General features: G+C 36.2%; 1 protein-coding gene across 9 annotated transcripts in view; it reads right to left on the bottom strand.

Annotated features, from left to right (window-relative positions):
* LOC132923276 (ephrin type-B receptor 1-B) overlaps positions 1 to 13,802 on the bottom strand; it is a 125,438-nt gene that overhangs the window by 60,962 nt on the left and 50,674 nt on the right. For all 9 annotated transcript variants that reach the window (XM_060987152.1, XM_060987154.1, XM_060987151.1 and 6 more), the window contains one exon: positions 12,852 to 13,078. In XM_060987152.1, coding sequence (XP_060843135.1) covers positions 12,852 to 13,008 — 157 coding nt within the window. In that variant the 5' untranslated portion in view covers positions 13,009 to 13,078. The remainder of the gene's footprint in view (positions 1 to 12,851; positions 13,079 to 13,802) is intronic.

Genomic DNA, 13,802 nt, shown 5'->3' with positions numbered 1-13,802 from the left:
ATAGTATTACTACATATAAATATATACACCTGCATGACTATAGCATGTATACACTGTTGGGAATATACTTTATATTAAAGTCAGCAGAATCTAGTAAAAACATCACAGGGAAAAATCAGGATTCTTTGATGTGAACTCCGGAGCTTGGGCTGAAACGGTCGGCTTTTTCGTCATGCGTAATTTAATTACTAGCCAGTTGTATGTATATAATATATTATAATATATATGTAAAAATGTTTGAATAAAAAAAATATTCGAATAGTTGTACACGAACGGTCGTCGATCAAAGGGATCAACGTGGGGGAGGTAACAAAAAAAAATCTGATAAAAAATACGTACATAGGTATAGACTATAGAGCATACATAGCTCTGGCAATCATTGTGGGACGGCGCGGCATACAGGTACACATATACACATTATTGTTACCTCCAACTATACACATACTGCAGAGAAATATAGTTACGCTTTTTTTTTGTATACGCGTTGGCAACAATCGTTTTATTATATTCTCCCCCCACAAAACATCATATCTCTCACCGCCGTCGCCGACGTTCATCATCGTGTAATATTGATACACATACATACACACACACACACACGCACGCACATATACACATATAAATATATATATACATACATACATACATACATACATACATACATATATATATATATATATATACATACGAGCTACACAGCCTACAGGTGTAATTTTAAATCTGCAAATTCCACGATCGTTTAATAATAAAAACCGTATACGGACGATATACTCGCCACAGAAATATAGCAGACGTATGATTACACATACACACACACGGACATTATTTAGTTCGCGACCGCCCGCAACCGGTGCCGTCGAAGAGGAGATATTATTATAATATTATAGATTCTCAGCGAGTTTCCCGTCGTCGCCGCCGCCGAAAAGGCGTTGCGAGCGCCTGCTCGTAATATTATTGCTATCTATCTCAACTGACCGATCCGCCCACCCGACTATGGTTATTATCGCTTTATGCTATGGTAGGTACAGAATATGTTATCCACGTAAGTTGTATAGTAGTCATGTTTTTGCTTAGTACAAACTCACGTATATGATGTGCGCGTCGACTGCAGTGCAATGTCTGATAGTATATACATACTTATATATATATATAGTATATACCTATAACAATATTAGTATATTATGTATACGAATAGCAATTCGCTTATTAGCAAATCCCGAGTATAGTTTAATAATATAGTAATCTCTGAATGTTTAATGATTATTATTTTTTTTAATTCCCCAACCGGTTCCGTGCCGTCTTACACATATATATATACGTAAGAACTGTTGTCCTGGTTTCGTTTCCGCTACCGCAGAATATAATATTTCTTGCGGATTAAACAAGCGCCCATGTTAGGTGGTGTATATAATTTTTTATATAGGGGTGAGTGTGAATGTATTTCGAATACCCAATGCGTAGATACCATCAAACAATGTCTGAAAATAATTTGGCAATTCAGTGGTATATCTTATATGTGTGGTGTGGTATTTTTAAACCCAACAACGGAAATTTAAGATTTTAATGTGCATCCCCGCCGAGGGTGGGTGATGGGCGTGATACACCACAATGATATACACACATGGATGTTCAGGATATTGCATTATTATAGTCACTATGAAATAATATTTCATAAAATTCCTATACGGATGTATCAATATCTAGTTACACGATGACCATAACGACGGTTCGTATATACATTATATACACGCCCAGTGGGTTTTTTGTGGTTTAGATTCGATTTCGCAAAGCGAAAAAGGCGCCGCTGTCGATATCATTGTACCTATTTCACCTGCTATCGTGCGAATTGCGCGCGATGGCCGTTCGATCCTAATGTCCGGCGGAAACACGTCACGCAGACTACCCGACCACACCTCCTCAAATGATCCCGACCGACGTCGCTGAGCGATATTAATTTACAGATTATACATAAACCTTATATATTATGATTTGCGAGATCTCAAAATATTAAATTGGATTGAACCTATTTTTATTATTACCAAAAACAGTTCTTTTTATACTATCCGGTCGTCCAGAGCTTTTTGAATGTTATATTGTTGTTTTTATACATAGACATAATTTACGGAAATGTGCTTAGTCGTATTATACCACACCATTTCGTCGAATACAAAATGTAATAATTTTTTATCACTGAATTTATCACTTAATAAGTGCTGAAATCAATACAATAATTTATTTTATAATATCACAAAATACGATTTCTAATAATAATGGTCATTCTGCATGTAGTAGTGCGATTTCCATAAGATATTTTATAATACGATACTACGATGTCCAACAGACGGCCAGCAGTAACGGCGCAGCAGCAGTCACGGCTCAGCCTCGGGGCGAAATAAATTGTATATTATATTTTATTTAAATATTATTATTAATACATATGCAGGTCGCAGTGCGGCGCACGTTTTAATTGCTTATTGGTATTTTGATTGAATGTGTAGGTGAAATGTATACACAATATTATAATAAATGAAAACAAAAAACGGAAACGTAATTAGGTAAATATTATTACCATTATTATTCAAACGGGCCTCAAAATGACAGAGAGAATAATAGGAAAAAAGGAGATCTCGTTACTAATTATTAACCCGCGGCGAGGCCTGTGCGCCAATTTATCAGAGTGAACGTCTTTTTTCTTCACACGTACACATTTATTTATATATGTTGTACGCAACGTGTGTCGAATGAAAAAAATACACCGTAATAATATATTTTATTCGCTGTCATCGCGATTCCGGGACATTTGTTCCGACGTGGCGTTTACAAATGGTCGGAGAGAGGAAACAAAGTCATTGTTCTCTAGTCGGTATAGAAGCTATGGAATTTTATTTTTGTAAACACCATGTAGAAGCGGCTCACATATACATACACACAAAATAATATATATATATAGATACACCAAACGATATACACGCGCGAGTCGCGTTAACTCGTTAATATTATTCTTACTAAAAGGGATCGGAGTGACTGGCTTAATGAGGCTTCGGTCGACGGTTGGTGCAGCGTGCGTGGATAAACAGGGCGCGGACGGCTAATTTGTGTTTACGGCGTGTGAAGAGTTATTTTCAGGGACGCGAGATAAACAGAGGAGTAGAGGATAACAAATTTACTACCACGTGTGCACTTGCACTGCCGCCACCACTGAAAAATCTCATAAAAATGTGTTTGTGTGTGTGTTTTTTTATATCGAATAATTAGAGTCAGTCATCACGATGGCCTGTCCACACCGTCACATTTGTCTTTTAAAAACATTAATAAAATATGACGTTAAAAAAATCTACATTGTAATTTTACGGCGATGATCAGTATACGAATGCTGTGGTTTGTCATTCTCGTGAATCATTTTTTTCAATGCATTGGAATAATATTGTTATAATATTTTATAAATTATAATTTTTCGTTTTCCTACCCATTATAAAAATAAATATATATATTTATTTTATTTTTATAAAAAAAAAAAACCTAGAATAACTAATATAGATCGATTGAGTTACTAGATGTCAGCATTTTAAATGTCGAATTATTGATTTAATTAAGTACCTATCTTAACAGTTATAAACGTTTTGAGTTTAAGCAAAAGGCGGGCATAAACAGAACAAATACGGTGAAATAACCCGTATATATGTATATATAATAGAATAAATATGTGTATACAATAAACATTTTTATAATAAAATAAAATTAATTATGTTCTTTGCAAATTGTAATTGTTGCCTGTTATAGGTGACTTTAATATTAAAATTTGAAAGATTTTAACATAGTTTTAGCTATATTAGTAGTTTCACATTCTCTGCATTAAACAAAATTTAAAAAATCTTATGACAAATAAATAGAGTAAACAATAAATTACGATAAACTTATAACTTAAAGTGTAGATAAATATTAATATACTATTTTCACATGGTTAAAAAAAATATGAGCGCGTCTATCATTGTATGCATCGTATTTATTGTAGTTATTTGTTCTATTTATATTAAGTATATTATTATACAGTAAAAAAATTCTTTTAAAGGGAGAATAAATAAATAATTTAGTGAGTCAACGTAAAAAATAAATAAATAATAATACTAATAAATGAATAACCGTTTCTAGAACATTAAATAAGTACTGATGACTGCTACTGTTATTATATATACATACTGTAATTTCGAAGAATAACTTTACATTCAACTTATGTTACACAATAAATTCCTTTGCATTATTTATGTTGTCCTACATTTCGGACGTTTTCGTGGCGCGGTTGTTATTCGCAGAAGAGTCAAAACTACTGACCATATACCGCACTGCAAAGGCAGATTAAACATTGATGCATACATAATATACGGTATAATATATGTATAATGTATATGTATATGTATTATAAGCACATATGTACACGTATACTGCAGCATACGAGTGCACACAGTGTACACAGCACTCCGTGGAGGACTGTTCCTGAGTAAATAATCTCCAGATGATAATTGCCATCTAGATCGTGTGTATGTATATAATATATATATATTTGTGGTACCTGACACGAAACACGGTTAGCGCATTTGCGGTGCGGACTTAAACCGATCCGTGCCAAGTTCGTGTCCGTATCACACACAAGTAATATTGAAATAAATACGAATATAATAATATATTAGTTAAAAAGTAGTCCGCGATAAAAGGTGAAAATATGTATGGTCGACAATAATTTTTTTATTTGTGTTGAATTCTCTCCGATCTACTGACATGGCAATATGCGCGGATTTGAAGAAATTAAAAATGTGCCGTAGACAATAACTACAGACAAATAAAAAGCCATTTAGATTGTTGACAACGATATTGACCGTCACTACCAACTGCAACAGTCATCATGAAAACCTGTCTTTTCTAACACATTTATAATTAAAACAATAATTCTCAGTGATATTGTAAAATATACACTATATAAGCTGTGGGTGTTTTAAACTGCAGCACTCTCATTAGCAATCGTTCTCGGGTGAACGCCACCGACGATAGCAGCACGATATCTATCACTATAGATTATCTATCCCTAAGTCGTTATACTATAATATATAATATATATAGGCGTTTGCTATGAAACATATCATTAAGAATAGGATCTCTGGTCTGCTGCTGCTAAGTCGAAGCAGTAAAAGTGATCTGAAAATTGAAGTTACATTATATCTGGGGACCACCACCACACCATGACCTATATCTATGATATAGTAGATATTATTAATTACCATTAATCACACGATAAAGGGTTTGTTATCGATTGAAAATTATACCGACGTCGTCGGTTTAATTAGGTCGAGTATACAATAACAATAATTAACATATTTTATTTATTCGCACGAGGATATAAACCTTCGATCACGCACGATGTATGAGTTGTATAGGTACAATAAATGTCCAAAGGAAAACAAAACAAAGTATTCAAAAACACAATATATATTAAATATTGTCAGGAGGCCTAGCTGTTTGTGTATGAACAAGACGACAGCTTAGTGCTACATAAATTATCGGACATATTATATTTGGTCGGTTTGCATAATAGCTGACGTTCATGTAAACGAAATATCCTTGATCTACGAGATCGCGATTTCATTAGTTTACACAAGTCAAACGTAAATACGTGGTGGTCTATTATAATATACCTTTAATAATAATGATTGTCAGTAGGGGATCAACAATGTCGGCGATAAAACGAATATTGAGCAGTATTAGGATTGTGGAAAAAAATAATTTTGTGTTTTGTGCATTTAATTCCAAATATATCATGTGCAGATGAAAACGATCAAGTGAACACAGCATATTACATACGCATTTACAGGAATTTATATAGTACGACGATTTTTGTAATCCAATAGTATATAGGTTATGTACAAACTGCAGCGGTGCAGTCGGAAAACTGTTATACGTGCGTAATAATATTTTATGATGTACGCAAATACTTCAAGGAGCATACAAATGCACAAAGTGTATAATATAGGTACCCACAATAAACCAGTTCACAACCCGATAGTCTTAAACCGACCGCCGTACAAGAGGTATACGGCTGTTATGGATTCGAGGGGGGAAATCGACAGGAAGTATCGATCGCGGGCGTGCGGTATAAGAATAGTAAGCGACTGAATCCCGAGGGGCGAAATATATGCGCGTTTCACCAATTCCGACATCGGACGCGAGACCTGCAGGAAAGGGATTCGTCGTTTTCGTTGAGCTCCCTCGTAACTCGAAGTCCTGGACACGGCGCATACTATATCAAAGAAATAGTACGAGCGAGAATATATAGAATAATATAATAACAATAATATAATATAATACAGTCTCGCACACACGTATAATACGCTGCACGTAACATTATTACGGCGCGGAAAAAGAATTCGTGTACCGTATCCGGACTGTACACACAGATAAAAGAACGGGAAAAAAACTCGGTCGTGATGACGACGATGACGGTGGCGGCTTTGCCGCGGCTTTAAACGACGCACGCACTCCAGCAATATATATATTATTCTCTATTATAATACACACACACATATATATATATATATATATACATAATATACACGCATCCTAAATCGCGGTATGTATATTATATACTATATATACCAGTTACAGGTAAGTGGTATAAACCTATAGTGTGCTGTGCAGTATACGCTCGTGTGTTATTCGTATATAGTAGCAGTAATAATAATAACGATGACGATGACGACGACGACGATGATGATGATCATGATAATGATAATAATAATAATAATAACGCCGCCGCCGCCTCGCGTACATGACGAATGATTTACGCGGCAACATCACGTGAATCACAGTCATAACGCGCGCGGCGCACACACACACACACATACACCACCGCCGCAGACGGATGAGCTCGTAAATATCGTCGGTGACGGCGCGGCGCGCGAGGTAACCCAACGCGGAAAACGTGATACTCTTCACCCACCCACCGTTCGCGCACAGCTCACCTTCGCCGCACCGTCATTGCCGACTGCGCCTTCCTCCGGCCCGCCCGCCCACCGGCCGACGACGACGACGACGACAACGACGGCATATATCGATCGGGCGGCGGCAATCGCACGAGAAACACACACGCACCACCGCCGCCGCCCAACCCTCTTCGGACGACTCTGTTGCCGTGCCGTGGCGGAGCGAGCGAAGCAAGACGAGGCGGACGAAGAGGCGGTGGCGGCGGTAATGAGATTACGTTTCCCAGGCGCGCGGGCCCGCAGCCAAAACCAACACGTATGACACACGGTTGTGCGGCGTGCACGTATCCCGCGAGCGGGCCCGCGTACGTAACGGTGCGCGAGAGGGGAATATTGCGTTATTGTACGGCCGGTTCTCATTTTTCTTTCCCCGAGAGAACAACGCCGCGTCCGACTGGCGGCGAGGTCTGTCACGCGGGGAGGTTTCGGAAAAAAAAATAATAAGAAAATTTAGTCGGAAAATATTACGCGGTGGCCTCTTCCTAACCTCGCAACGCAGTTTATATTATTTTTTTCCTCGCAAAATTCCGCACAACCAGAGACGATGTTTATCGAAAAGCAAACAATGCGCGCGTGTGTATATATATATACTTACATCATACTATACACGGACAAACCTTTCAAACGGGATTTTCGAACCTGCGCCGTTTCAATTAAAAACCCTGTATTATATATATATATATATATAAGAACATATACATCCCTCCCGCCGTCGCGACCGAACAAAGCCGAAAACGGGTAGGCGGTGAAGTTTGTCTCGTGTGATGGTATACGAAAATACAACAATGCGCTGCGGGATAAGGTATACGAATCGTGGCCAGAAACTATATATACACATATATATGGATGGACGTCTCTGATTTTCTCTTTTTCATTCTCATTTTGTCTCTCTCTCTCTCTCTCTCTCTCTCTCTCTCCCTGTAACGAACCACAATCGCTGAAAGACAAACACACACACAACGTTAGATCAAAACAACGCATTTACGAACCGCTTTATGAGTTTTCTGAAATTTGATAATAGCATGACCCTAAATCCACGTTAACGTATATGATTGCCTGATTTGGTGGTGGTGGTGGGGGAGATTATGTAATGTATAGTCAACCGAAAGGCTGTTTCTTAGTAAAAATCTTTTTCTCACGTCTGTTTTCGAATCGTTTTGTATTTAGTTTTTAATTTTTTTAATTGGAGTCTCGTGGGAGTTCAATCCATTTCGTTATTTGTTTCTATGTATACGTACTCATCGTCGTCGCCATCGCCGCCGCCGCCGTCGTCCAGAATTAAAATAATAAAACAATAAACGGATTGTCGAGAGAGTCGAGAATAACGTATGAATAAACAATGAGGATACATCTCTTCTATGCGATATGCAGGCGTAATAAACGTTTTCTACTCCCACGGGCGGCCCGGTTATGTGTATATTAATAAAGTATATGTATATATTCTATGCACCTATACGATTTCTGTTAGTGTGCGTATGTGTGTGTGTGTGTGTATGTCTGTTTTTCTGTAGCTGCTTAGTTTATAATGATGGTATAATAATAATAAAAAAACGCGTCAACGTCAAGTTTTCCCTGGGACACGCGCGGTGAACATTATTTAATACACGTCTAGTTCACTCAGTATTTTTTAATTATTATTTGTTCTAGACAAATAATTCGTTGCGTGTAATTTGTACGCATGTTAGATCGTTTTAGAATTTATTATGGTTTTCCAAGAAGACTACCGCCGTTTGTGTGTACACACATCACGCGTATGATGGATACCAAAACAAAACAAAACTATTGGCTGGACACTAGTGTATATATGTTGCTGACAGTTTGTAAGTGTGTACGAGTTAAGCCGGGTTTTAAGTTTTAAAAGTCCTACAGTTAATGGACGCTTGAAATGATTTATTCGACGAACAAATAATATTGGCACAAAAAATATGTATTCGTTTCATTTCTAAGCGATTTTTAAAAATCCGTATCCGTGAGTGCTCATAAAAAACTAAAAAATACAACAAAATATATAAAATATATATACACAACGGTAACAAAAACAAAAGTAGAAAAACGTTTATTGAACGCATTTAGCGTTATGAATGGTAGCCGTAACGGTTTAAAAAGCTGTTACCACGATTCTGCACGGATCGGAGGGACATATTTTTCCTTGCGACATTTTAGAAATCACCTCCTCCCTTCATCCCCTTTGCGCATACTTATATACATTATAGCTCTGGGACAAAATCACAATATATATATAAAGCTGATAGTTCATGTAGTGTTTCAAGACACCGATTACGTTCAATATATCTCATTTACGACCCATTTGCCCATGTGCAGCAATATTGGCGACTTTTTTTCAGTCCTCCGGAAAGCCTCTACCGACACAACGGCAACAAGAATGATGGACACATTAGAAGCGTTTCGTGGTTTTGCCCATCAAAGCGTAATGGACGTCGTAAATGTTATTGCTCGCAAGCTATACACACACATCATATATATATATATATTATACAGACGACCCCGTCATACCATGTACAATATTACATATTATATCCATACACATAATATATAATATAAATTTATATTATATATATGTATATGTGTGTGTGAGTGTATATATATATACATATACATGCATAGTCATTGGGGTTAAGTCTTCGCGGGAGGGTGCCCGCACCGGAATAGCCACATATACACATATACATATCTGATATAATATATTAGTGCGAGTTTGACGGTTTCGACCAGTGAAGGTATAAGTATAGTTATACAATATAATATGTATACAGAGAAGAGTCCGTTGTATACATATAGACGATAATGGTGTTGGTTTCACTCGTTTGTTAAGTAGTGAGTGTATATCTATACATAAGGATTGTAGTATATATGTAATATATACGAGTATATTATATAGGTATAGTGAAGAAATATGTTAAATTACCTCGTGTGTACCTTATACGTTATTTATATAGTTTTGTTTTGTTTTTAAACGGCCCCATAAAATGAAATACGGACCGCGAGACTCCGAGAGAGAATATAATAATATCGAGAACGTCACGCGCGTTTACAGACCGCTCCGGCGGTGGCGGTACACGAAAACCGGAAGGTGGCGGCGGGGGTAGCGGACGGTCGTGCGGGAAAAGGCCCCGGGGAGTCTCCGGGCATGTTGATTTAAGAATGCGCGCACGAAATTCGTTCCTACTGCGATGATTGGCCGTCGCCCGTACGCCGTCGTTGTTGTGTGCATAGAAAATGAAATATTAATACGCGCGTTTGTTTGTGTGTGTGTTTTAAAAATACAATAATAACGCGCGTACGTATATGTAATAGCGATATAGTTGTTGTATAGTAGCTATAAGTACCTACTTAATGTGTAAATGCATATAGTATTAAGATGTGTAAGCGCTTAAGATAGATACCTACTGACTATACTGTAGTATAAAATTATGACTTAAAATAAATAGTTGAGACGGAATAATATATTATCTAAATGTAGATGCTTTGATCGCTTATTCGCGTTGTCGTCGCGCAGTTATATGTAGGTATACAAAAATAATTTTCAATTTCGGGGATGCATGCAGCGTGTCGTCGTTTAATTATACTAATTTTTACATGTGTGTGAAAAAAAAGAGAAGTTCAACGTTTTAGAGAAAGACTTTATTATTCGCAGCGACTGACAAAAAAAAATGATATCGTTCACGTCAGACAAACCGATGACGTGTATGATGAGCCACTCTTGAAATAGCTCTACAGTGAAAGTCGTATATACTATATACCGAAATATGTCTGGAATACACTTAAAAAAAATGTTCAACACAGACATACATAATCAAATCTCGCATGTCGGCGTTATTATTAAGAATTATTAAAATATAAAATTTCGTAAAAGTAAATATTGTCATTATAACTGTTTTTCGGGAAAAGAGTATGAAATTATTATAACATAACACGACCCATGGCGAATGCAACATAACGCTTTAAAACAAACGATATCATAATACAATTACGATATTCGCAACGCAAAAATATTTACAATAAAACATGTAACACGTATTAAGTAATTTAATGTGTTCAGGTGGCGTATGTACACAAGCTTTGACGTTACCTTCCTCCCACCATTTCTTGTTACAAATTAGGATTAAACTAGATAGTGCAGTATATTAAACAATATAATAATAGAGAGTCGACTTGAGAGCTATGGTAAGTGGATAAAAAATGTGATTTGGAAATTTATACAATAAAAATATTTTATAAATTCTATGAACGTAAATTCGTAGGTACCTACTACCTATAATGACTAAATGTTTGTATTGTATAGAAAAAAAATGCAGGGAAACAGATTATTACAATAGTTACACCTTATTTTCAAATTACAAGCCACTATACACTAGATAATGGACCAACGTAAAATTATACACACTCAACACTTTTCAGCTCCGTCTAAATTATTATATATAATATATATTATTTAAAAAAGCACACGACATATAATTTGATGATCCATCAAAATGAACGAACTTAAAATAGGGTTATGAGCAACTATACCTTACAATATTGAGTAAGGTACAAATTAATTTAAATAATTTAAATTGGTTTGAAAATTAAAGTTTAGACAACATTTTTAGCGTGTATACTGTATATATATATATATATAGTGTATATTGTTTAAGTGACAAAATGTCATTATATTTTAATATGTCGTTAATATATTTTATTCAAACATTACACTCGACTACTCGAGACTAAATATCTATAAGCTATAACGTTTCGTTAATTAGGTATAAAAATGCCGATAAATAACGATAACATGACAAGTATTTTATTAATATTATTCTGTGTAGTAAATTTAAAACAGAATATGTGTAAAACATTTAAACGTGACTGCGATCGATTTTGATTTTAAGATTCAACCAAAAAAAAATTGCCCATAAAGTACACGCGGCATATATTATATATACACAAACACACTATGATGTAGTAATTTATGAGTGTACCGTTGGAGACGTGTTTTTACGTGAGACACGTGACATTTTAACGACCGGATACGTATTTTTTTATGGGAACTGGTGAGTTTATTAACATGCATACTTTTCCAAGTCGACAAGTATTAAACTAATATTTGTAAATCGCTAACATAACAAAAGAACGCCATTCACGGGAGCAGAAACGATGTGGGGTAGTTAGAAATCGGTCTGATAATAATACAAAAAAAAATACTACGAATATTTAGGAACAAGGATTATATCTCCAATGTAATACCATAATATATAGGTGTATCTGTAGTGTTTCGTGGCAAAAACATGATAGTTCATGACTTTAAAAATATAATATATTAATCGGATGTAGGTACTATAATACTATATTTCTATATGGTTTTGCCACTGCTGCTTCTGCTGCAAGAAGACTCTCCAAGGAAGTACACACGGCAGAGAGGAACACTGTATTGGTGGGCGGGTATGTGTGTGTGTGTGTGTGTGTGTTTGTGTGTGTGTGTGTCTGTGTGTGTGTGTGTGTGTGTGTGTGTCTGTGTCTGTGTCTGTAATCGAAACACGATACTATTGCCTACCTATAATATATATATTATTATAATATTGTACATATTACGAGATATAGTCGAGTGGGTTTTTCGAGTATGCCATATGTTGGCCATTTCCGATCCTAAACAACAATAACGGTTGATATTATATAGTATTATAGTAAGTATACAGTGCGAGACGATATACAATAAGTAATAATATTTATTATAACTATACAGTGCCGACATTGGGGCATTATTATACACTATTCGTGTGCCTATAAGTATATAAACTATAAATACAATGCAAGTTGTATGCTTACCGTGTTCGGTTCGTCCAGGGCTGATGATCGCGACGGCCAGCAGCAGAAACACCGCGGCGAGACAGCATCGGTGATGATTATTGAGGTAGTTGTGGAAGCGGCGATAGTGGTGGTGATGGTTGCTGTCGTCGTAGTGCTGTTGGTGATACTTGTGCATGACTGCAGTGGCGACGACGACGGTTAGTGGCGACGGCTACCTTCTCCTCATTGCTGAATGTTTTTCTTTCCTGCGGATACACAAACAAACGAATATAATTCACATATATTATATAATACACTTGAGCACCTTTATTTAAGTTATATATACATAGGCATCGTGTAAAAAATAACACCATTGTACCAAGCGAAAATTATATATACAATTATTGTCTATAAAGATCACTGCAGCACATTTGCACAACAATATCATTATAATATTATAATAATATATAGTTTATACAATAATATTATGCATTGCACATGCTCACGGCTGACAAGTGCAACAACGCCAACGGTAGGGCTGAGCGTTATTATTATTATTATTATTGCTCCGGACTGCAACCTCGTATATATAACTTGCAATAATAATAATATTACCTATAGTATCGCGAGATGTATAATACGTATAATATGCAGTGTGGTGCGTTTGATAATGACTTCTAAAGTCGCCATCGAAAGATCCCGTTTATTATTGTTATTATATTATACATTTTTTTTTTATTCTGTCCCCACCATTGTTCCGCCGACATTATCTTCGCATCTACCGCCGCCGTCGTCGCCACTCGCACAAAACTGTCCGTCCGGTTTCCAATTAATGTCCTTCCGAGCTGCCGATGTTGACATTTTTGTACTTTTTATATTCCACGCATAACAGACGATTGTCCAATAAAAGCCGTCATTTATACACGGCACATAGAAAGACTGATCGTCTCGTCGTCGTCACCCGCGCCCGACCATTATTATAATCATATA

Source organism: Rhopalosiphum padi, chromosome 2 (assembly GCF_020882245.1).
Source record: "Rhopalosiphum padi isolate XX-2018 chromosome 2, ASM2088224v1, whole genome shotgun sequence".
Lineage (NCBI taxonomy): Eukaryota > Metazoa > Arthropoda > Insecta > Hemiptera > Aphididae > Rhopalosiphum > Rhopalosiphum padi.
The sequence above is the reverse complement of the archived record's forward strand: the minus strand, read 5'-3'. Positions and strand labels throughout refer to the sequence as shown.